The sequence below is a fragment of the Vicia villosa genome, linkage group LG7 (genome assembly GCF_029867415.1).
Source record: "Vicia villosa cultivar HV-30 ecotype Madison, WI linkage group LG7, Vvil1.0, whole genome shotgun sequence".
Lineage (NCBI taxonomy): Eukaryota > Viridiplantae > Streptophyta > Magnoliopsida > Fabales > Fabaceae > Vicia > Vicia villosa.
Genome location: NC_081186.1, coordinates 24,405,903 through 24,432,703, shown reverse-complemented (window position 1 = coordinate 24,432,703; position 26,801 = coordinate 24,405,903). Strand labels below are relative to the sequence as shown.

General features: G+C 34.7%; 2 protein-coding genes across 5 annotated transcripts; one reads left to right on the top strand and one right to left on the bottom strand.

The window, feature by feature from the left end:
* Positions 1–408: 408 nt before the first annotated feature.
* Positions 409–4,353, bottom strand: LOC131617038 (E3 ubiquitin-protein ligase CCNB1IP1 homolog). 4 transcript variants are annotated; one of them, XM_058888426.1, is made up of 10 exons: positions 4,238–4,353; positions 3,998–4,089; positions 2,650–2,767; positions 2,426–2,498; positions 2,028–2,073; positions 1,885–1,915; positions 1,453–1,708; positions 1,215–1,378; positions 796–1,015; positions 409–726 (listed from the first exon to the last, which is right to left on the bottom strand). In XM_058888426.1, the coding sequence occupies exons 3-10, from the start codon at positions 2,717–2,719 to the stop codon at positions 720–722; spliced, it is 867 nt and encodes a 288-aa protein (XP_058744409.1). In that variant the 5' UTR covers positions 2,720–2,767; positions 3,998–4,089; positions 4,238–4,353; the 3' UTR covers positions 409–719. The 4 variants fall into 4 exon arrangements, with proteins under 4 accessions (XP_058744409.1, XP_058744411.1, XP_058744410.1 ...); XM_058888428.1 differs by having other exon boundaries at positions 796–985; XM_058888427.1 differs by lacking the exon at positions 409–726 and having other exon boundaries at positions 792–1,015.
* A 15,917-nt stretch (positions 4,354–20,270) lies between these two features.
* Positions 20,271–22,809, top strand: LOC131620397 (pentatricopeptide repeat-containing protein At1g03560, mitochondrial-like). Its single transcript, XM_058891466.1, has one exon. It carries the CDS (start codon positions 20,328–20,330, stop codon positions 22,296–22,298), a length of 1,971 nt encoding a protein of 656 aa, XP_058747449.1. The 5' UTR covers positions 20,271–20,327; the 3' UTR covers positions 22,299–22,809.
* The last annotated feature ends 3,992 nt before the right edge of the window (positions 22,810–26,801 follow it).

Sequence of the window (26,801 nt, the reverse complement as noted above, 5' to 3'; positions counted from 1 at the left end):
GAATCAATTGGTCATTCTCTTTTTTGTTAGTGTTTCCAGCCAACAGTTTTGAAATTTGAGTTATTGATTGCATGGTTTGAGAGTGAATTTCAACCAAAAGATATTCTAATCTCCACTAGTTTGAAGGCAGTTTTATTCCGATTTAAAGCCAGTTCATTATGGTTATATTTTAATATCCGATCTATATATGGTTTTCTTTTACCATAAATCAGGTTTGATTATTTTGAAAAACCAATCACTGAACATCCTAAATATATCTGCCTAATTTAATTTTTACTTACAAAAAAGCCAACAATTTCTATCATTGAAGAAACAAGGAAATTAGGAGCTAAAAACAAGACTTAACAAATCAATAGAAATAAAATCGGACAGCTCCGTCAGAGTTGAAAATTTTCAGCAACACGCTGAAGTTTTCACCTATCACCATAAACTACGCTGGGAATTATCTATCTACATATTGAGGCAAGGCAAGGAAATGAAAATATACATTGTTCCTTCTACCAGCCCTTCATCTAGAAGAGTTTCAAGATATGAAATTTAAAATATCAAAGTACAATATGCGGCCAACAAATTCATATATGCAAAACCTTAGAACAGTTTTTCTCTGCTCCCTGTTAACAATAACTAAAAGGTGAAAAAATTTGAAAAAGAGCAAAGAGACCAAAGCCAGAATCAAATCAGAACGCTTAACTGACAGCATAGGTAAGCCTCCTTTGAGCCTACAATCTGAAACAAAATACAAGAGTAAGAAGTGTTTAGTATATGAATCTACCAGAGTCGAGTTTTCTGACTCACGTGAATAGATTGCTGCGTTTACGTGAGAGCTGAGGCCTCTTAATTGGAGAAAGTATTAGGTTTCTCAAATTCATTGATGGGTTGCTAGTAGCTCCAGGTCCAAAAACAGGGTGAGCCCTTCTGATCCCAATCCCAGCATCCCCAGAGTTATTGCTATTCTGCCGTGCTGGCCATAGATCCTCTCTTGGTCCTGGAGTGGGGGGAGGGAATACCGGCAGACCTGCAACAAATAAGTTATCTAATTTTGGAAACATTTTAAAAGTAAAACTGAGGTTATCAGCATAAGTTCATGTTCTCATAATTTTGTTTAAATTATAGATACTTCATTTGGTTTTAAAGCTAACTGAAACTTTAATGTATCATTAAACATTTTCGATTAAAGCTAAAATATAGTCTGAGTGTTTAAAGTAAAAGATTACCTTTTCGACCAGTTTCTCTTTCATCCAATATGTTTGGCGGGTTCGAGAACAAATCATGCTCATTTCTGGAATAAAAGTTGCCTGCAGGCTGTATGGCAGACCGCTTCGCTGAGTCAAACTCATTTCTCAGCTGATCATACATTTCATCTAGTTTTCTCTTCTGCCTGAAACAGAAATAACTTAGTCAGCAGATGAAGAGTTTGGACTTTTAAAAGATGGAGAAGTGATTGACACTGACCTGGATTTTTCAGCAAATTTTTCCTGAAGTTCTTGATTGTCCTTGGTTAAGCTCTCAATTTCCTGTTGCATCATCTGGCACCTCTTGGCCATCTTTTGGTAAGCAGTATGCAACTGCTCTACTCTTTCTGTAGCCTTTTCTTGTATCATCTCACATCTCTGCTGGCATTGACTAACAATCTTGTTCATCTTACACTGCATCTCAAGTTCTTTTTGCCCGATGTAGAACATCACACTTCTATGCGCACTCTTCATTACTAAGTTTTCTTTAAGGTAAAACAATTGGTCAGATGTAAACTTAAATTCTTTAATTTCAGAATATGCACTTCATTCACGTTAGTCAAATCCTCAGGTACTACAGAGTACTATAACATGCAACATTAATTTCAAATTTTCAACGCAGTGCCTTCTAAACAATGGGCATAAAGGATACACATCTGTGGAGACACTCCCGCCATGGCCATCTGCAAAGGAAAACATCACATTAACAGGGAATGATATCCTTCAAATTATTACAGAAAATATCTAAAGTGTATGTAGTATGTAGTTAGCTATATACGTAGAATGCTTACTCACATTGACCCATTCATCATTGGGATTTATATCCACAGATTTCATGAGACTGATAAGAGAAACACATAAATTAGAGAAAAACAAGTAATCCATAAAGTTTATAATTGACAACTCAAATTTATACAATAACAAAAACATCACATTACAGGCAAGTATTGGTAATTAACATTGAGGGAATAATAGTACCACTAAATAATCATATCTACGGCGATCTAAATTGAAAGCATATACTTTAAATAAAGGACAGAATACCCAAACGAAATTTATGTAAAAATCGCTAGGGATGATTAATGCCATCAATTGGACGGCTTTTTATGTATTTAATCATGTGAACTTGTGAACATCAAAATCCCGATTTTTTGTGTCAGGATATAAGCAACAGATCCCAATATAATCCTCACCTCTTTGAAAGAACTTGATCACAAACAGGGCATGCTCCATCATTGCTTAATATCTTATTGGCATCTTCTGTGCCTGTTAACTTCGTTAAGGAAACCAGAAATATGTGAATTAACCATTTGAATAACAAAACAAAAGGGAATATCTACCTAATTTGATATGAACCATTTGATTTTATTTATTTATAAATTGGAATGCAAGGACAAAATTGCTCTCAAATGGATACACAGTAGGTGACCACATGTTGTGGCAATGGCCCGCCCTTCTACTTCTCGCCAACATGCATTGCATCTCATTTCAGCAGTCAGATACTACACTTATACATGTCCAAGGGTTGACAATACCTGCAAGACAAAACCATGCATCAGGATACTACATAGATCAATGCAACTACTAGAATTTCTCAAAGGGAGAAAAGAACTAGCATACTCAAGCAGCATGCCTAATCTATGAAACAAGCCAATCAACTATAATAAAAGCAATAATAATCAGTACAATAGTTCTTCAGCGAAAGCAGCCAACTGCTTCCAATTAAAAAATAAGTACCTAAATCAAAAATATATGGACTGTAAGCTAAAAATCAGTTAAGAAACAGGACAACTTAGAGTAAGAATTTTCCATATAAACATTGTTACATCATCTTATAATCATAAAATAATACACTTTTTAATGAATAAAGATTAAATACTTTAAATCTTAAAAGGAAGAAAATTTTGAACACTAATTTTAGATCCTTAACTGATGCTTGTCTAAACAAATATGTGAAACAAGGATTGTCATAGTCTACTAATAATAATAGTATTAAAAAGCAGAAACAAATTTGAACACCAAACACAACATATAAGATTGGAAAACAAATTAATCCACTGTTTAAAGTTCAGACTCCTAATTTATTGAGTTGTAACTGCGGCACTCTACACAGAGACTCTGACTAATAACACTAGCTCTCACTTTTTCAGTGAACTAGTTTGTATGTATTTATCAATACACAACAAAGTAACAAACTGTTATCTTCTGAACAGCACTTCTATTTCCAACAAAACTTTAGCATTCAAAAAAAAAAATTCCAACAACATTTTAAGTAACTGATGGAAAAAACATGACAAACTTATATCCCTACACCTTTGTATCAACAAATCTTTCACTCATTACAATAAATATCACAAAATGGAAAATATTTGATGTTACACAAAGCTTTTTCAAACCTTTCATGAGAGAAACTTTTCTCTCTTCCACTCCTGCACGATTTCTGTCTCTATCTTTCTTGTCAAACAAGTATATCCTCTCTCTTTTCATCCATTAGTACTATTTGTATGGTACCAAATAAATAACAATGATTCAAAAGTAATCATAATCTAAATGACCTAGAACTAGAGGGAGCATTCCAAAAACAATCATGTCAACAACTCGATAACGTATTTTCGTTCATGGTGATTGCAAGCAACAAATTACAGAACTTCAAATACATTGAACTTTAACCTAAATAGCCAGAAGAACAAATCTAACAAAAACGCCATAAATACTGCAAATAAACATGTAAAATCAAAAGAAGCAGTATCAGGATCGTCACTGACAATTTACCAAAACGCCAATTGCTAGTTCAATTCCTCTTTTCCGCAACACTTCAATTCAATCACCGTGTCCGAATCCGAACATGAAATCTGCACTAGTGAAAAGGAAAAAGTATAGGAGAAATCAAAATCACACGACTAGCTCTGAAATTTTGAAAAAAAATTGAAATCTGAGATTGTTCTTTCGCGTAATGCTATAGAAATCTGAGAGAAGATGAAGAGATTGAAGAATTAAGCACTTACAGAAAGTAGAATAGAGATCGAAGGAACAAGAGAGGGTTGAAATCAGAGAGAAATCGATTGAATTTTGGCGCGAAAAGATTTTCCGTTGGAACCAGTCAGAGAAATGGTGAATTGAAATCTTGAAAATGAACAAACTCTGGTCTATGGGCTTATAAAGCCTGTGAAATTAGAAAGGCCCGTATAAGGTTGTTAATATTGGCAACTTCTTTTTACACCTTTATTAGTGTATCCTACATATCTGAAAACTCGAAATTATTTTTGAAAATTTTCGTAGATGCATCTTTGGAAACACCTTATCCTGTTTTTTTATAAAATTGATTCGAAGACGCTTTTCCAAAAATACTCAAGATGAATTCGAAGATGCATATCTGAAAACATACCTTACCTTATTTACTAAACATTTTTCCATTAAAATTGGCGTTGTTTTCGAAGACTATCAATTTTAACTAATATTAAAGTCATAAGAATTGTATTCTCACATTCTAGCCCTTGCGTTCTTAGGCTTCTGCCCTTTACGTGACCTAGCATAAAAAACTCGACTTTCTAGAAAATCAACTTTGAATTGAAATTTTACTGCGTCATTTCATGAGGAAAAAAACCATGATCAAAATTCCTTGTTTTTCCATTTTATTTGATTTATTTTCTGTTTTTATATTTTCGAAAAAATTTGTACACATTTTATTTTATTTGATTTTTAGTTGTATTTTCATATTTTTATAATTTTATTTTAATTATTTTTCTATTTTTCAATTATTTTTCTCAATAGAGAAATTGTTAGTATTTACATATTTGTTGTATTGCTAATGCATGACTATTAGGTTTGTCTATCTAGATACACCTAATACTAAATTTAAAAAAATACAATAGAAAACTTTTGAATATGTATATCAGAAAACAACATTTTTTGTAAAAAAAAAAGTGTTTTTAGATATGCATCTCTAAAATTAATTATAATAGGGTGAGTCATTCGTTTTCGTTCAATTTTATAGAAAGTTAGTGTGTTCGAAGATGCATCTTCAAATTTTAAAAGTATAAGGGTGGAAAAAAAAAGCTTGCCCTAATATTTTGCGTGACTATATTTTTTTGAAGTTCATAAATTTTATAAAATATATATATTATAATTAGTAAATATATGTAAATGAAAATGTTTTTAAAGGGTATCAACTTAAAATATTTTATATGAAAAAATTATCTTATTTTAAGCTATTGTGAAAATAATACAAGATGTGAACAAAATTTATAAAAACTTTGATATGATGTTGATGTAAATGCTATATTTTAGCACTTAAAATTATATTTTAGGTCATGCAAATTGACCTACGACCTAACCTATATAAGCCATACAAAAATCTTTAAGATTATTAATTTAGACTACAAATCAGACTTAAAACAGATCAGATTTAGATTTAACAAAGCTTAACTTGGTTCAGAAAATTTTCACTCTATTCACAAATAGTTATCTGGGATTCTTGTATATTTTTTTTAAAAACTGGATGCCTCCTAATAATATATTGTGGTCCTTATTCATAAAATTGATTGTGCACATAAAATGGATTGCTATAGACCTACAATTATGACCAATTTTAAGTTTATAATTATCATTAAGGTGCTAGCTAAAAGACATGTCATAATTTTTTTATAGATTCAATGTATCTTTTGGTCCTTTAAACTCAATTTAATATTTCATTTTAGTCCCTTAATTAAAAAATATTATATTGTAGTCCCTTGAAATTGTTCTGTTAACCTAATTGGTCTTTTCTATAAAAATTTTAAGAAAAAACGTTAACTACCGCCTGGCTGTTTTGATACATTATTAATATATGACCTGGATTTATTTATTTTTTACTTTTTTGTATTTTTAATACTCCACTTATTTTAATTTTTATTCAATATTCATTCAATATATGTTCACATTTGGAACCCTAGGTCACAGTAACCGCCTCCCCTCTTTCTCTCATCTCCCTCTCGCTCATTCTCTCTTCTCCTTCTAAACACAAGTAGATTCTAAACTAGAATTTTTTTGTTCTAATTTGAAATTTTTTCTCAAAATTGCTCCTTCTTGTTTTATGTGAGGCATTCAAGAGTAGTGTTCAGTTTGGTGTTGTCTTAAATATCACCTAAGTAACTTCTCTTTCTGATGCATGCAAAATATATATTCTTTCTGCTACTAAATATGGATGTGAGTTGTTTCTTCTATTTTTCTTCCATTTTTGTGTCTTTTTAGGTACATTTTTTATAGAGTTTGTGTTGAAGAAAGTTTTGATTTTTATTGAAATAGATATTCTAAAGTTTTGTGTTGAAGAAAGTTTTGATTTTTATTGAAAGAAAGTTTTGTTGAAGAAAGTTTTGATTTAATTGAAAGTTTTGACTTTTATTGAAATAAAGATTCTAAAGTTTTGCGTTGAAGAAAGTTTTGATATTTATTAAAATATTGAGTGAGGCTATGATTAATTGTTGGCAAAGGATGACATAATTTGGTGTTGATTTGAAGTAAGGGGAGGGAATGAGAATGTTTGGATTTTTTGGTATGTAGGTAGGATTTTTTTTTTATTCATCATATTATTACATAGGGTGTTCACGGTGCGGTTTAGGCGGTTTTGACGAAAAAAATCATCTGAAGCGCAAGAGAAAAAATCGTGCGGTTTGGTTTGGTTCAGTTGGCTTTTAAAAAAATTCGAACCAAACCAAACTAATGCGGTTTGGTTCGGTTCGGTTGGTTCGATTTCTTACAAATATTTTATTGAGACATACACATACACATATAGATGATAACATAATTTTATATTTAGGCATTCATACACTATCAAATAACAACAAAACTCGTCATATTTTGACAATAATTTTCCATTTAATATGTAAAAATTAAATTAGACAAAAGTGGAATATTAAACATAAAATAATAGCATAAAATAGTATAAAAATTATTATAATGAAACAAAAAATAGAAGATATGAGAGATTAGTGAAGGTGAAAAAGAAAAAGAAAAGAGTTGAGAGATTAGAAAAGAAGATGTGTGATAAAAACGAAACTGAAATACGAAACATTTACATAAAAATGAAAAAGTGAAAAAGAAAGAATATAAGAGAATAGAGATTATAGAAGAAGAGGTAAGATGTATGTGGCAAAGAATGTGCGATAATGTTATTAGAGATTTGAGAAGATCGGGACTTAAATTATATATGTAAGGATGAGAAAACTGTTCGTAATCATAAGATTAAGGTATAATAGGTTTAAGTTTGGGTTGGATGTGAGTTAAGTAAAAATTAGGTTGTAACATAATGTGGTTTTATTCGGTTTGGTTCGGTTTACAAAATACAAACCGCAAACCGAACCGAACCGTGCGGTTTTTGTTAAAAGATGAATCAAACTAATCCGAACCAAATGCGGTTTTTTGCGGTTTCGGTTTGGTTTAATTTGGTTTGCGGTTTTCTATTGGGTTGGTTTGATTTTTGTTAGAACAAGATTTGTTCTGATCAATATTCTTAGTTTTGATGATAACAAGGATATGAATTTTGTGAGAGATAATGTGGTACTCTAATACATTGCAATTTCCCTTTCAGGAAATATATAAAGAGTATGCACAAATCAGCGCTCAGAAGCTCTGTCTCAGAAGGTTCAGCATGCAACATCAGAACATGGTCTGGCAAGACATCAGAAGATGGTCAAGGCAGAATCAGAACATGGGTCTATGGAAGCATCAGAAGAACTTGAGTTCAGAAGCAGAAGCACTGAAGTTCTCATGGTATCACGCTCAGAAGCACTTCAAGGTCAGAAGACAAGAAGATGCTATGCACCAAGCTGTTTGACTCTGATGATATTCAAAAGTTGTATTCATAAACATCAGATCAGAAGAAAGTACAAGTGGCAGGCTACGCTGACTGACAAAAGGAACGTCGGGAGCTATTAAAGGCAACGTCAGTAGACACAGCATGAACAAGGCTCGAGGTAGTTGACAAAAGCGTGAAACATTAAATGCAATGCTGTACGGAATACGCAAAGCATTAAATGCTCCCAACGGTCATCTTCTCAAGTGCCTATAAATATGAAGTTCTGATGAGAAGCAAGGTTGACGATTTCTGTGAATATTAACTTGCTAAAACGCTGTTCAAATCAAAGCTCTCAAACTTCATCTTCATCAAAGCTCACTACATTGCTGTTGTAATATATTAGTGAGATTAAGCTTAAACATTAAGAGAAATATCACTGTTGTGATTATAGCTTTTCAGAAGCATTGTAAAACTCTTATTTGATTACATTAATTTGTAAGTAACTAGAGTGATCAAGTGTTGATCAGGATACTCTAGGAAGTCTTAGCTTGTGTCTAAGCAGTTGTAATTAGAGTGATCACGTGGTGGTCAGGATACTCTAAGAAAGTCTTAGCTTGTGTCTAAGCATTTGTTCCTAGAGTGATCAGGATACTCTAGAAGACTTAGTCGTGGGCTAAGTGGAAAACCATTGTAATCTGTTGCGATTAGTGGATTAAATCCTCAGGTGAGGTAAATCACTCCGTGGGGGTGGACTAGAGTAGTTTAGTTAACAACGAACCAGGATAAAAATAACTGTGCAAATTGTTTTTATCGTTCAAGTTTTTAGACTACACTTATTCAAACCCCCCCTTTCTAAGTGTTTTTCTATCCTTCAATTGGCATCAGAGTGCCGGTTCTAAGGTGCAAGCCCTTAACCGTGTTTAGAAAAGATTCAGGAAGAGAAAAACGCTTCAGTAAAAGATGGCTGGTGAAATTCCAACAAATCCATCTGCATCTACATCTGGCTCTGCTGAGCAATACAATGGTTATACTAGACCACCAGTATTTGATGGTGAAAACTTTGAATACTGGAATGATAAACTGGAAAGTTACTTTCTTGGTCTAGATGGTGAACTATGGGATCTTCTGATGGATGGTTACAAACATCCAGTGAAAGCTAGTGGCACAAGGCTTACAAGGCAAGAAATGGATGATGATCAGAAGAAACTTTTCATGAATCATCATAAATGTAGGACTGTTTTGCTGAATGCTATCTCTCATGCTGAGTATGAGAAGATATCTAACAGGGAAACTGCCCATGATATATATGAGTCATTGAAAATGACCCATGAGGGAAATGCTCAAGTCAAGGAGACTAAAGCTCTTGCTCTAATCCAGAAATATGAAGCCTTCAAGATGGGGGATGATGAAAACATTGAGAAGATGTTCTCAAGATTTCAAACGCTAACTGCTGGATTAAGAGTTCTGGATAAAGGCTACACCAAGGCTAATCATGTAAAGAAGATTATCAGAAGCTTACCCAGAAGATGGGGTCCAATGGTAACAGCATTCAAGATTGCAAAGAATCTGAATGAAGTTTCTTTGGAAGAGCTTATCAGTGCCTTGAGAAGCCATGAAATAGAGTTGGATGCAAACGAGCCTCAGAAGAAAGGTAAGTCTATTGCGTTAAAATCAAATGTTAAAAAATGTACTAACGCTTTTCAGGCTAGAGAAGAAGATCCTGAAGAATCTGAATCTGAAGAAGAAGATGAACTGTCCATGATCTCCAGAAGGGTAAACCAACTCTGGAAGAGCAAGCAAAGGAAGTTCAGAGGCTTCAGAAGTTCAAAGAGATTTGAACGAGGAGAATCTTCTGGTGACAGAAGATCTGACAAGAAGAAGGCTGTCTGCTATGAGTGCAATGAGCCTAGACATTACAAGAACGAGTGTCCAAAACTTCAGAAGGAGAATCCCAAGAAGAAGTTTCATAAGAAGAAAGGTCTTATGGCAACATGGGATGATTCTGAATCAGAATCAGAATCAGACTCTGAAGGAGAGCAAGCCAACTTCGCGCTGATGGCTACAGAAGATGATGGATCAGCATCTACATCAGAATCAGATTCTGAAGAGGTATTTTCTGAACTATCTAGAGAAGAGTTAGTTTCCAGTTTAACAGAACTTCTGAAACTCAAGGCTCATCTTAGTATCAAATACAAAAAGCTGAAAAAGCAGTTTGAATTTGAAACTAAGAAGCTGGAATTGGAAAATTCTGAACTGAAGGAAAAAGTTTTAAATCTATCCAAAGATAGTGGATCTCCTTCTGAAACAGAAAAATCCATTCCTAGCATGAATCATATTCTGAAAGAATATGACTCGAGCTTCAGAAAGTTCTTATCTAGAAGTATTGGCAGAAGTCATCTTGCTTCTATGATATATGGTGTTTCTGGAAACAGAAGGTTTGGTTTTGGCTATGAGGGTGATACCTCACATAAATTTGAACTCGTTGATGATCTGAAGATCACATACAAGCCATTGTATGATCAGTTCAAATATGGCCATGCTCATGATATTAGGCTCACTTCACATGCACAGAAGTTTAACACTGTTCACACCAAGAAGCATGTGACACATCCTAAGAAATATCATGATGACAAACCTAAAGAATATCATGCTGTTCCTCCTGTTAAATATTTTGCTAAACCCAAGTTCAATCAGAACTTGAGGAGAACTAACAAGAAAGGACCCAAGAAATTGTGGGTACCTAAGGAGAAGATAATTTCTGTTGCAGATATCCTTGGCGGCAAAGAAGACAAAAAGCAAAATGTTATGGTACCTGGACTCTGGGTGTTCGCGACACATGACGGGAAGAAGGTCTACATTCCAAGATCTGGTGCTTAAACCAGGTGGAGAAGTCAAGTTTGGAGGAGATCAGAAGGGCAAAATCATTGGCTCTGGAACCATAAGTCTTGGTAACTCTCCTTCCATAACTAATGTACTTCTTGTAGAAGGATTAACGCATAACTTATTGTCCATAAGTCAATTAAGTGACAATGGTTATGATATAATCTTCAATCAAAAGTCTTGCAAGGCTGTAAGTCAGAAGGATGGCTCAATCCTATTTACAGGCAAGAGAAAGAACAACATTTATAAGATTGATCTTTCTGATCTTGAGAAGCAGAAGGTAACTTGCCTTATGTCTGTTTCTGAAGAGCAATGGGTCTGGCACAGAAGATTAGGACATGCTAGTTTGAGAAAGATTTCTCAGATTAACAAACTAAATCTGGTCAGAGGACTCCCAAATCTGAAATACAAATCAGATGCTCTTTGTGAAGCATGTCAGAAGGGCAAGTTCTCCAAACCTGCATTCAAGTCTAAGAATGTTGTGTCTACCTCAAGGCCGTTAGAACTCTTGCACATTGATCTGTTTGGCCCAGTCAAAATAGCATCTGTCAGAGGGAAGAAATATGGATTAGTCATCATAGATGATTATAGCCGCTGGACATGGGTAAAGTTCTTAAAACACAAGGATGAGTCTCATTCAGTGTTCTTTGAATTCTGCACTCAGATCCAACCTGAGAAAGAGTGCAAAATCATAAAGGTCAGAAGTGATCATGGTGGCGAATTTGAGAACAGATTCTTTGAGGAGTTCTTCAAAGAAAATGGTATTGCCCATGATTTCTCTTGCCCTAGAACTCCACAGCAAAATGGAGTTATAGAGCGAAAGAATAGGACTCTACAAGAAATGGCCAGAACCATGATCAATGAAACCAATATGGCTAAGCATTTCTGGGCAGAAGCAATAAACACTGCGTGTTATATTCAGAATAGAATCTCTATCAGACCTATTCTAAATAAGACTCCTTATGAATTGTGGAAGAACAGAAAGCCCAACATTTCTTATTTCCATCCTTTTGGATGTGTATGTTTTATTCTGAATACTAAAGATCATCTTGGTAAGTTTGATTCTAAAGCACAAAAGTGTTTCCTTCTTGGATATTCTGAACACTCTAAAGGCTACAGAGTATACAATACTGAAACAATGATTGTAGAAGAATCAATCAATATCAGGTTTGATGATAAGCTTGGTCTTGAAAAACCAAAGCAGTTTGAGAATTTTGCAGATATAGATATTGATATATCAGAAGCTGTAGAACCAAGAAGCAAAGCTGCAGAAGCTGAAAGTCTCAGAAGCAATGGATCAGAAGATCAAGTTGCTGCATCTTTAGAGAATCTCAGGATTTCTGAAGAGCCAACAGTCAGAAGATCACCTAGAATTGCTTCAGCTCATTCAGAAGATGTGATCCTTGGAAAGAAAGACGATCCCATCAGAACAAGGGCATTCCTTAAGAACAATGCAGACTGTCAATTAGGTCTTGTTTCTTTGATCGAGCCAACTTCTGTTGATCAAGCTCTAGAAGATCCAGACTGGATAATTGCCATGCAAGAAGAACTCAATCAGTTTACAAGGAATGATGTATGGGACTTGGTTCCTAGACCAAAAGGATTTAACATCATCGGCACTAAGTGGGTATTCAGAAACAAGCTAAGCGAGAAGGGAGAAGTGGTAAGAATTAAAGCCAGACTGGTTGCTCAAGGTTATAGTCAGCAAGAAGGGATTGACTACACAGAAACCTTTGCACCAGTGGCCAGGTTAGAATCTATTCGTCTATTAATTTCTTTTGCCACTCAACATAACATCACTCTTTATCAGATGGATGTCAAGAGTGCCTTCTTAAATGGTTATATAGATGAAGAAGTTTATGTCCATCAACCTCCTGGTTTTGAAGACTCCAAGTCTCCAAATCATGTTTTTAAATTAAAGAAATCATTATACGGATTGAAGCAAGCTCCGAGAGCTTGGTATGAACGTTTAAGTTCTTTCCTTCTGGAAAATGGTTTCACTAGAGGAAAAGTGGACACTACTCTCTTTTGTAAAACCTTTAAAAAGGATATTTTAATATGTCAAATATATGTTGATGATATCATCTTTGGAACATCTAATGCTACACTTGGAAAGGAGTTTGCTGAGTCTATGCAGGCTGAATTTGAAATGAGCATGATGGGAGAACTCAAGTATTTCCTTGGGATTCAAATCAACCAAACTTCTGATGGAACCTATGTTCATCAAACGAAGTATGTGAAAGAACTTCTGAAGAAGTTTAATCTTTCTGAAAGCAAAGAAGCCAAAACTCCTATGCATCCAACATGTGTCCTAGGTAAGGATGAGGTAAGTAAGAAGATAGATCAAAAGTTGTACAGAGGTATGATTGGATCGCTTCTATACCTAACTGCTTCTAGACCTGACATTCTCTTCAGTGTTTGTTTGTGTGCTAGATTCCAATCAGATCCGAGAGAATCTCATTTAACTGCGGTTAAGAGAATTCTGAGGTATCTGAAAGGTACTACTAATGTTGGTTTAGTTTACAGAAGATCCAAAGAATACAATTTAGTAGGATTCTGTGATGCTGACTATGCTGGAGATAGAATTGAAAGGAAGAGTACTTCTGGAAGTTGTCAATTTCTTGGAAGTCACCTGATCTCATGGTACAGCAAGAAGCAAGCTACAATTGCCCTCTCAACAACAGAAGCAGAATATGTTGCTGCTGCTGGTTGTAGCACACAAATGCTCTGGATGAGAAGTCAGCTAGAAGATTATCAGATATATGAGAGTAACATTCCTATTTTCTGTGATAATACTTCTGCTATATGTTTATCTAAGAATCTTATCTTACATTCAAAAGCTAAACATATTGAGATTAAACATCATTTCATAAGGGACTATGTTCAGAAGGGTGTTATATCTTTAAACTTTGTGGATACAGACCATCAATGGGCTGATATCTTTACAAAACCCCTTGCTGAAGATAGGTTTAAGTTCATTCTGAAGAATATCAGTATGGATTTATGCCCAGAATGAGAAGATGAGAAGATCTTATGTATGAGTATCTTCTGAAATGAGATTGAATTAGTCTTTTATAAGAAGTTCTGATTGTAATCAATTAGAAGTAGTGATTATGTTATTACTAACGTTTCATTGTCTAAGTTGACTCAGAATCTCTTTAAAAGTAAAACAGCTGTAACTGGCTATCCAGATGGTAAACACGTGTTCACTATTTCTGGACAAGCGTGCGTGCAGTTGAGGGGACGCCTACTTAGGTAACTGTGCTAATCACTTCTTTTGTCATTATTATCTCTCCTTACGTCACGTAACATTAAATGCTATCCATCATTTCCTTTTATTTCTTTTTCTTTTAATACTCTTCAAACGTTTCTTTTCCCTCTTATATTTCTCTCTCTTGCATTCAGTTTCTTTTTCGCTCTCTATCTCTCTTTGCATTCATATCATAAATCCTAGCAGCTATTCTTCAGGCATTGGAAGTTGGAGCTTCTGAGTTGCCTGAACCAGAATATGCTGAGGCTGCTCCTGAGTCAGACTCAGATGTTGAGATGGAAGGTACAGAAGCTGAAGACCTTCCAGAAGCTAGGGTTCATGACATTCTGGCGCAGATTTTGTCTAAGCTAGGGTTGTAGTCTTTAAATCCTTGTAGTTTTCTTTCATTGTTGCATCTGCTTGTTCTGCATACATCTTTTGTAATTCTGTTTGCTTAATCAATGAAAAGTTTAATTCTGTTTCTTTCCTTTGTCGTTTTCTACATCTGAATCTTTTATATTCTTTTTGATGTTATGACAAAAAGGGGGAGAAAATATATGATAAATGATCTGATTAAATATTATCAGTTACCGGGTAAAAAGGCCCCACATTACTAACAGAACTTGCAAAGTTCTATGCCTTAAGTTGTGTTGTTGCAGGAATTGAAGATTCAAGATCAACATAAGAAGCAACAAGATGAATCAAGCTCTTGGATTCTTGAAGCAAGCTGAGTGCTATGAAGCTTCAGAATCAGAAGCAAGAAGGAAGAATGTTCAGATATTCTGATGATAGAATATGATCTGAAACATTATGTCCATTTGTTCTAATACATTCTATATGGCTCTGATACATATTATGTGTTCTGAAACATATTCTATGTTCTGACTCATTCATGCTGACTTTTGTCGTTTAGTTTTGTTCTGTAACATTTCAGGATGTAGAGATGCTCTGATGATGCTCTGGTACATTCAACAATGTTCTGATATAATCTAGCATGAAGTGATGAAAGAAGAAATTCAAGCTCTGAAGCTGTCCCAATGGAAGCAAGAATCAGAAGCTGTGGATGTTCTGAAGATCTAAAGAAATTCAAGTTCTGAAGCTGTCCGATGGAAGCAGAAGTCAGAAGCTGTGAGTGTTCTGAAGATCAAAGAAATTCAAGTTGTGAAGCTGTCCGATGGAAGCAGGAATCAGAAGCTGTGAATGTTCTGAGGATCTAAAGAAATTCAATGTTCTGAAGCTGTCCTATGGAAGCAGAAATCAGAAGTCATGAATGTTCTGAAGATCAAGCATATGTGAACGTCTCTACTGAAATACTCACGGAAGTCTTTTATTTATAAAATTCTTCTAGTATTAATTTCAGGGGGGAGATTATTCATCTCAGGGGGAGATTGTAAATCTCAGGGGGAGACATATTCACATGCTTATGATTTAGCTGTGTAATTGTCTTTAGCCGTCTGCTCTTTCTGATCGCAAATTCATATCATTTATATATGTTTTTGTCATCATCAAAAAGGGGGAGATTGTTAGAACAAGATTTGTTCTGATCAATATTCTTAGTTTTGATGATAACAAGGATATGAATTTTGTGAGAGATAATGTGGTACTCTAATACATTGCAATTTCCCTTTCAGGAAATATATAAAGAGTATGCACAAATCAGCGCTCAGAAGCTCTGTCTCAGAAGGTTCAGCATGCAACATCAGAACATGGTCTGGCAAGACATCAGAAGATGGTCAAGGCAGAATCAGAACATGGGTCTATGGAAGCATCAAAAGAACTTGAGTTCAGAAGCAGAAGCACTGAAGTTCTCATGGTATCACGCTCAGAAGCACTTCAAGGTCAGAAGACAAGAAGATGCTATGCACCAAGCTGTTTGACTCTGATGATATTCAAACATTGTATTCATAAACATCAGATTAGAAGAAAGTACAAGTGGCAGGCTACGCTGACTGACAAAAGGAACGTTGGAAGCTATTAAAGGCAACGTCAGTAGAAACAGCGTGAACAAGGCTCGAGGTAGTTGACAAAAGCGTGAAACATTAAATGCAATGCTGTACGGAATACGCAAAGGATTAAATGCTCCCAACGGTCATCTTCTCAAGTGCCTATAAATATGAAGTTCTGATGAGAAGCAAGGTTGACGATTTCTATGAATATTAACTTGCTAAAACGCTGTTCAAATCAAAGCTCTCAAACTTCATCTTCATCAAAGCTCACTACATTGCTATTGTAATATATTAGTGAGATTAAGCTTAAACATTAAGAGAAATATCACTGTTGTGATTATAGCTTTTCAGAAGCATTGTAAAACTCTTATTTGATTACATTAATTTGTAAGTAACTAGAGTGATCAAGTGTTGATCAGGATACTCTAGGAAGTCTTAGCTTGTGTCTAAGCAGTTGTAATTAGAGTGATCACGTGGTGGTCAGGATACTCTAAGAAAGTCTTAGCTTGTGTCTAAGCATTTGTTCCTAGAGTGATCAGGTTGTGATCATGATACTCTAGAAGACTTAGTCGTGGGCTAAGTGGAAAACCATTGTAATCTGTTGCGATTAGTGGATTAAATCCTCAGGTGAGGTAAATCACTCCGTGGGGGTGGACTGGAGTAGTTTAGTTAACAACGAACCAGGATAAAAATAACTGTGCAAATTGTTTTTATCGTTCAAGTTTTTAGACTACACTTATTCAAACCCCCCTTTCTAAGTGTTTTTCTATCCTTCAGTTTTGAACACCCATATTACTACATATCAATATGAACACTAATATTCAGATTTCACATACAATTTTCATACAAAATTCACCAAAAAAATCAGAGCAAGAAATTATGTTTATCACAACAATTGAGATAAGTTTTAATATTCTCCAAAAACACACAAACTCAACAATGTAAGAAAACATGGGAAAAATAAGAAACAGGATAAAAATTCCTCTCTACCCTTCATGCATATTACACCCATAGATGAGTAATTCCCTCTACCTTAATTTCCCAACATCAATCAAAGCTTTTTGGCTTTGGTGTTCTTCCCTTCGAAAAGCTCTCCTAAATTTTCTTGCCCACTTCTAACTACTTTAGCTCTCCTCACCTTTTCTACTTATTTAACCTAATATTAATTAAAATAAGTTTTGCATTTTACCTTTCACTTTTCCTTATTCTACCTTCTCACTCTAATTTTCTCATTAATTTAATTTTCACACCAAATCTCCTAATTTCCTATTATTTTAATTAACTAAAAATCTAATAAATTTAAATAAACCCCACAATTAATAAATAATTTACATAAAAATTTTATCACCAAAATAAATAAATAAAAAGTATTTAAAATTCAATTAAAATAATTAATTCGAAATTCGGGGTGTTGCACTTTACATGATTTTTTTTTTGGTATTTTTACATTAATCTAATTAGGGATTCCTATTTTTAAGATAAATCTTAAATTCACGCATCAACAATCCATTGCTGATAAGATCAAAGCATAACTTTCATATTAGATAACCTCATATTTTCAATTGTTTGAAGGATGAAATTGTTTAAAAGTGTAATCCAAAATATGTTTATCTACAACTTTACCATTTATACTTGGACAGTTTCTCTTCTTAAACAAGATGAACAATGGATTAGAAACTTTATTTGGGATGAGAACATAAAAAAGAAGAAGATCATTACTTTGGCTTGGAAAAAAGCATGCCCTCCTTTAAAATAATGTGGCATTGGTCTTAGATCATTGGGAAAATTAATGAAGTTTCCTCTCTTAAGTTTACTTGAAATTTGATAACTTTTGATGATCAATAGGTCACCTTGCTTAAAGTTAGGGTTCACATAACTCATGGGACTAATTCTTATCATATTGATCCCCCTATTTGGTATGCTCTTAAGATGACAACGACTCAAGCTAAGGACAATACTCATTGGCAGATTGGCAAAGTCGACAAGGTAAATTTACGGTGTGACAATTGAAACGAGGATTCCTTGGTTGCCAAGCAACATATCCCTTTAACTCAACATCATCATTTAACGGCCAAAGGTTAGGGATTTTATTCAATTGAGATATGAATTGCTCCTAACACTATCAAGTAAGCTTACCTTACTATCATCTAGATTTTGCACGATGTCATCATTCCTCGATTTAAGTTTCATGATCGTCTAATGGAAATCTTACTTTCAAGGATGGATTTCGATGTTATTCCTCTGGACCCAAAGTCTTCCATGAGTCTGGGATCATTCACCCTATGATGAAAGTCTCTCAACGGTACTAGATAATTTCCATACTTCACACTCAGTCCTATAAGATTAAATTTTCTTTCTACAAATTGATGCATGTTGTGATAGTTGACCATGCATGTATCTTGGTTGTTCACCAATCATTTTTATATACTCACATAATACACGAGACAAAATCAATAAACATATCAAAATTATTATCCATATTTTTGTATTGTTAGTGGTCATACACATACATACACACGACAAGCCTAAGACAAAGACATTGTTTAATCTCAACATATAGGATATAATGGATATATCTCATTTTTGGAGATTAATATTCAGATGGAGTCTTTAGATAGTTGTGAACCATAGTTTGTAGTCACACAAATAATAACCAAGCGACTTTAAACTCAAGAGAAAAAGGGTGAATTGTGTTAGTTGGTTCTTAAAAAACTTTTTGCAAAAGGTTAATTTTAGGTTGGTTGATTTTAAGAATGAATTAGAAATAGATATTAAGCCGCAAAAAAATAAAGAACAACACTTTAAAGAGATAGAGTTAGAGAGATCCAAAATTTACACTAGTCAACCTTAAATCACGCAGACTACTCCAGTATCCAAGAGTTTCCTCTTGAAATTTCCACTATCAATAACGTAAGCTTTTCCACCAAGATCATCCAACAACCTTCCTTACAACCAAGATTTTTTATAAGTTTAGCTTGCAACCTTAAAGTTAATTAGAGTATCCAAGAGAAGTATGCTCTTCAGTTGCAATATCAACACAATAATAAAATTATATAACTCTCAATATAAGTTTTTCAATCTCTCAGCACTAAAATAATGTATCGTGAATAAAAACTGTTTCTAAAAAAGATTGAGTGAGAAAAGAGAGCATTGAATAAGAAAAACCGTGTTTCGGAAGAGAGCACAAAAGTCCTTTATACAGAACAAAGTTTGACGTATAAACAAAAACAATTCATGGGCTTTGACAGCTTTCAAACCAATTAGAAACGACAAGGTAATCAATTAGACTTTGCCAAAATAGGAAACTCTATGTCAAATTTGCTCTTTAATCGATCAATAAGGTTCCTAATGGATTAGGAGACGAACTCGCTCCTTAATCAATTATAAGAAAGCTTTAATTGATTAGAGCTTTTCTAATTGATCAAAATGGCTTCTTAATCGATTAAGTACTTTCTAGAATTCATTTTTAGAAGAAATTTGAAATAGATGAAGAGTTTGAAAACATTTTAATGCATGTGTGCATCACCTTAGTACATAAAAACTTACTCTTGCTTATTTAACATACTACTAATAAAAAAAGATTAAAACACTTTAAACAAAAGATCAAACAAACTTTTACATTTTTAATTCTTTTCGATGTGATTCTTGAATTCCATTTAATTGATTTTACTCTCAACATTAAAGTTTAATCAATTTCATTTGTTTAATAACTTCTATCTTCTATGTAATGATACTTATAAAATAATTTTATTCTTTTGTCAATATCAAATTTCAAAACCAACTAATAAAAAAAAAAACATAACCTTAAGGCTTTGTTTGGATTGATGGAATCGGATGGAGCGGAGCGGAATGGGATGGAATAAAATGATATTCCATTGTTTGGATAATTTAAAAACGGATGGAACGGAGCGGAATAGAGTGGTATGAATTTCATTCCATTCCATCACTTACCACCATTTTTCTTACCCTCCGATTTGGGCGGAATAAACAACTTATCTTGTTCCGTCCTAAAATTTCCAAACAATGGAATGGTATCTTCGTTCCGCTCCGTTCCACTCCGCTCCATCCCACTCCGCTCCGCTCCATTCCGCTCCGTTGATTTTATCATATCCAAACATAGCCTAAAATTAAACAAAATGGAAAATGAAACTAACAACAATATATTATATAACGAATGGGGATTAAGAGGGGGAAGTGTTTTTCTTATTCGAAAATCAATCAAATCTGGAGGAGTGAACTTTACAGTGATGAGAAGAATCTCCTCTCTGCTTCTAAAACAACCTTCTCCTACAATCACACACATCCACTTCTCCTTCCCTCTCCCCCTCCAAACCCATCCCCCACACAACAACAATGCCACACCACCATCTCCCCATTCATTCTCCCGCTCCTTCAAAACCCTATCTCTCCCTCCCCCAGAACTCGTCGAACCTTTCTGCGACCTCTCCGACGTCGTTTCCTCTAAACAAAACCTCCAACCCTCTCCATGGTTCACACAAATCCTCAACCTCCTCGACAACTCCCCAACCATGGAATCAAATCTCGATTCCTTCTGCCGCCAATTTCTCATCACTCTCTCCCCCTCTTTCGTCGCGCACACTCTCCGTTCCCTCAACAACCACCAAACCGCCCTCCGTTTCTTCACCTGGGCTTCCAACCAACATAACTACTCCCATTCCCTCGATTGCTACGTTTCACTAATCAACCTCCTTCTATCTCCCTCAACCACCACTTCAACCACCACCGCCTCCACCTCCGCCGCATTAAATGTTTTCGCAGAACTTCAACGTAACCGCCTCCCCTTAACATCCCCATCCGCCAATTCCCTCATCAAAACCTTCGGTAACGCCGGCTTAGTGAACGAGCTTCTATTAGTTTGGCGTGGAATGAACGAACAAAACATCCAACCAAGCCTCTTCACTTACAATTCCCTTCTTAACGGACTCGTTGGTTCCTCTTTTATTGAATCAGCCGAGCGTGTTTTCGAGGCGATGAAAGAAGGAAGAATAAAGCCTGATGTTGTAACCTACAATACTTTGATCAAAGGGTATTGCAAGATTGGGAAAACACGCAAGGCGAGTGAGATGGTTCGCGAAATGGAGGTAATTAACTTGGAGCCTGATGTTGTTAGTTATATGACAATAATGCAGGCTTGTTATGCGGAAGGTGATGTTGATTGTTGTTTGAGTCTTTACCATGAGATGGAGGATAAGGGGTTTGAAGTTCCTTCTCATTGTTATAGTTTGGTGATTTGCGGGCTTTGTAAGACCGGGAAGGTTTTAGAAGCTTATGCTTTGTTTGAGAATATGATTAGGAATGGTTGTAAGGGTAATAAGGCTGTTTACACTGCTTTGATTGATTGTTATGGGAAGAGTGGAAATTCGGATGGAGCTTTAAGGTTGTTTGAGAGGATGAAAATGGATGGGATTGAACCTGATGAGGTTACTTATGGTGCTATTGTTAATGGATTGTGTAAGAGTGGGAGAGTGGAGGAAGCTTTGGGGTATTTTCGGTGTTGTAATGAGAATGGTGTTGTTGTCAATGCTGTTTTTTATTCTAGTTTGATTGATGGACTTGGAAAGGCAGGGAGGGTTGATGAAGCTGAGAAGGTGTTTGATGAAATGGCCCATAGGGGTTGTCTGCCGGATTCATATTGCTACAATGCGCTCATCGATGGACTGTGTAAGTGTGGGAGGATAGATGATGCTCTAGCGCTGTTTAAGAGGATGGAGTGTGATGGTTGTGAGCATACTGTGTATACGTTTACTATACTTATCAGTGAGCTTTTCAGAGTGCATAGGAATGAAGAGGCGGTCAAGATGTGGGATTTGATGATTGACAAAGGGATAACGCCGAATGTTGCTTGTTTTAGGGCTCTTTCAATTGGGTTGTGTCTTTCGGGGAAAGTTGCGAGGGCTTGTAAAGTGCTGGATGAGCTTGCACCTATGGGGGTTGTTCTTGAAACGGCTTATGAAGATATGATTGGAGCGCTGTGTAAAGCTGGCCGTGTTAAGGAGGCTTGTAAGTTGGCTGATGGAATTGTGGATAGGGGTAGAGAAATACCTGGGAAGATTAGAACTCTGATGATTCATTCCTTAAGGAAAGCTGGGAATGCTGATTTGGCTATCAAGTTGATGCATAGCAAGATTGGTATTGGATATGATCGAATGAGGAGCGTTAAAAAGAGAGTCAAGTTTCAAACCCTTTTTGACAACTGAGATATTTCAGGTAGATATCATGTGGCATTTGAAAACTGGTAAAGGCCAAAGCCAGTTTTAGTTTGAAAGTGTTGGAAATAGTTAGCTTCAAGATATAGTATTTACCCCAAATGTCAATTTATTGATAAATTGGGCAAGAATAGAAGTAATAGTAATTTTTAGTTGATTGAAGTTAAACCAATGCTGCTGGTCCCATCAATATACAGATAAAATAGGAAAACCACGATGCACTAGTGAGAATGATGAGTTTCCAAATGTTGTACAATTTTATTATTATTATAAACTAAACATAGTATTCAGTCATTCAGTGGCCTGATTGATCATGCACACTGTCTCAAACACAGGAGTCGTGAAAATGTTGATACATTTGGACATGAATAGGTCTGTATGTCTTTCTTGCTAGTTCCCGTGTGATGCAAGGGAATCAAATTCCCTTATTGAATTTGAATGAAATGGTTGTGGTTTAAACTTGAAGAATTCATATATTAACTTTTAAATTCACATGGAATGACTTTGTTCTTAGCTTGAAGAATTCATGTTAACTTTTCATCTGTCTCTTGTGCCAGTTGGTTGCTTTAGAAATTCTCATGCCCTGTGACAGCTTTGAAGAATTTATGCCGAGTTTGGATGGTTGAAAACACATTCAATGATACAAAAGTTTTTCCACCCTGCCATTTCAAGCCACATCATATTGGATTGTAAGATGGAGGATTCTACGTGCCTTCCCCTAAATTTTATACGACACCCCCCTCATTTTCTTAATTCCACAAATACCCCTTCTTAAAAAAAAAACAATTTCTGAACTAAATTTTCAGTATAGTTACAAAATTTTCAGTATCATTTGAAATTTACGGTACCTTACAAATTTAGTTGATAATTGAAAATTTTAATAGTGTATTTTGTCAAACTTTTTTGACGATCAGGATTTAGTCAATAGTTTTGTAGGGCTATGATTTCACCGACAATTTTGTGTGGTCTAGAATGAATCCAAGATTCTATAAATAAGGGCATATGTTATAGAGAAAGACATCTTTAAGAAATATTTTCCTCAATTTCTCATTAAGGTAGAAGTGGATTTCAACGGAAACAATCCTCTTGACGAGTTCAAGCTTTCGGATGGCGAGAACAAAAGAGTGAGAAAGATCGAGTTTCGTGAATATTGAGTTGATAATAATGGAAGGGTGAAATACAACTTGATTGAGTTGAAGATCGATGAAGATGTGACGACCATGTGGAAATCGATTTGCCGTAGAATAACTAAGGGGCCGATCGAGTTTGATGCACATATTTCAAGATCGGTTGACGCCATAATCAAGATGCTGAAACGTCCAGATGCATCTGGTAGTAACTACATTTTCATGCTTAGTTATTTTTAACTTATGATTGTTGTACTGTACTGTCTTGTGTTATGTTTATCTTCTAATCAAAACATATAATCGGCAAACAATTATGCAATAAAATTACTGTGATGTGAGAAGTAGTCTGAGTCACATAATATACAAAATATACAATTATAAAATAAAAAATCTAAATAGCCCGCTCCACGGGCTATGTGTGCAACCCGAGCTAAACATATGAAAACCTCACCATCCTGGTTTACCAAATCCATGAGATTATCCACAATAACGAGATCATCTAGAGACGCTCCTGATCATCTGAGCCTGGTGAAGGTAGTGGTGGAGGCACGTTGTCACCTGGTACCTCAAAATCAGAAACCCTAGTGTAGCAGGGAAATTTGTGAGACTAAAGCCACTGATTGACTTAGCTCAGATTTTAACAGAGTCGTCACCACGCTTTATTGTTTCCAAAGGAAATGGGAGAAAGAGCGAAATAAAATCCACATAAGTTTTTAAAATCAAAACTAATAAAATTATCAGAGATTTGGGTAGAGGGGATTTGTTATGCAAGGGGAAGGTTTTAAGCACCCCGCACATCTACGGTACTCCGTAGGTGTAACACCTCAAATATATCCCACAATTTAATATGGAAATCAGAGTGCAAAAATCACATAAACGACATATTTGAGGCGTCACATTATCCACTTAAAACATACAACATAACAGCTCGTTAATAAAGATACATAACACATGTCAACGGGAGGAATCATAATCCAATAGTCATTCAAACTCAACAATTTCAAAACATCGCAGCGGAATTCATAAAACTCATATAGTTCAAGTCACAACATTTCTGTCAACATGACACTAACTAAACAACATGTCTCCACACAACGATATCAAAATCCAACTAAAACATAACAACATAAGGTAAAGCAAACGACAATCCCCCCGAGTGCTACGCATCAGAGCAATAGACACCGACTCGAGCTACTAACAGAAAACGGCTACTCCTCATCGTTACCTGCACGTTACCAACAAAGGATAACATTCAAACAGAAGGGGTGAGATACCAACAAGTTTAAAAGATGCCAAGCTTTAACAATACAAGGCAAGGTTTGATTTTAAAAGAAGTTGGTTGAGCTTTAACAATACAAAACCAAGGGTTGATTTAAAAGGTTGAGCTTTAACAATACAAAACCATTTTCAAAAACAAGTGGGTGCAAAGCTTTAACAATACTAAGCATAAAGTAAAAGAGTTTGGAAAAGAGATTGAGTACCTTGAAAATTTTAGTCAATACCATTCCCATTCCTTTGGATATTTAGCAACAACTTGAACAATCAATCATGAATACCTCAAGTGATGTCTGTGATAACATGTGTATCATAAGGGTAAACAAGTGAGTATGAAAAAGATATCAATGTATAAGAATCAAATGTAAATGATGATGGATAAAAGGATATCATACCTCAAGATCATTTCATGTATGAATGAATGTGATGTGATGATGGATGAATAAGTATCTCATGCATATAGGTTAGTAAACAAAGTACATATGTACAAGAATAAAAATTAACAAGTATATGTACAAATATAGATAAAGAGATCAAAGCAACAAGTTATATCAACATGGTGAAACTAAAGATCAAAAGATATTTCAATTTAGGGTTTTGAAATTAGGGTTTTGAAACACACCTAAACCTAATTGATTTTAATATTGATTAAAAGCCAAATCCTATAAGAGGATTGGTTTAAGGGAACATAGTATCATTAAGATGATTTTAACCTAGACCTAATTAATTCACACAAATATATTAACAATTTACTTGTTGAAAAAAAAGATTCAAAAGAAATGATTTTAAAAGGTTTTTTTAACATATAAAATACTTGTTTTTTATTTAATTTTAAAATGATCAAATAAATAATATTTTTGGGATTTTAAAATATACTCATAAAATAAACAAGTTAAATAAGAAGCATGCAAAAAATCACTTAAAAATAAGTTGATTTACTATTTTTAATAAAATATCAAAGTTGGTTAAAAAAGAAAATAAACAAGTGCTAAAAAATTGGTTTTGGCCCTAAAGGGACTTGAACCCATGTACTCACCTTCAACCGCTCAAAACTTGACCACTAGGTCAAGCGCCAATTGGTGATCATAAGGCCCACTCAATTTATAGTATATCAAAACATGTATTGAATGGTTAAAATGAAAAAAGTTGCAAAAGAGGGGATCAAACCCACGCCCTTATACACACGCCTCAAACACAGTCACAAACCAACTGAGCCATACGACGAAGTTGTTTATGAAATGAACACCATTAAACATAAAATAAACAAATTTTTGAAAATCATATTTTCACTTCATCTTCAACCTCACATTCTACATATTTCAGAAAATTCAAACATGATCAAAACTTAACCATTTCCATAAATTCAAAAGGGAAACAAGTTCAAAATTCAAACACGATTCTAAATATGTAAATAACACTAATTTATATTAACTGTGGCCCTTTAATTTTTCCAGAAACCTCAAGAACCCTAATTATTCAAAATGAAATTAAATGATCTACATGATGAATAAATGAATGAAACCAGAGGGCCAAAGTTTGGTGATAACAAACACATAATTTTAATAAGAACATATATGCTCCTTAATTGTTTATTTATGTTACAGAAGTTTTGATGCTTACCCAGATCAAAGAATAAGAAACAAATTCTGAAAGAAGCACAAGAACAAGAAGTATTTGCCACTTGATCTTCGTTCTAAGAAGATCATGTTCTGAAAGTCACTACAACAAGCTCTCCAAGATCAAAGTAGTGAGGTTGTTGATTGCTCAAGTTTTGACTGTGATTTCTCAAAAGCAGAAGTTTTGATCAAGCTCTGATAAGAAAAACGCTTCTTGCACCAAATACTGACGTAATGCTCTGATACATAATATTCAGATACTTAGTTCCATTACAAGTCATTTAATTCAAGATCTTCTAGTAACGGTTGTAGCTTTAATTCTACGGACAGAATCCTTATTTTTGGAAAGAACTTAAAACAAATTATATCAACCTTCCAAAAACAAAGAAGTGTGTCTCTCAACGGATCCAAAGCTTCACTATATATTGAAGACACTACTGAATTTTGAAACAAGAATTCTCACGCACAAACAATTA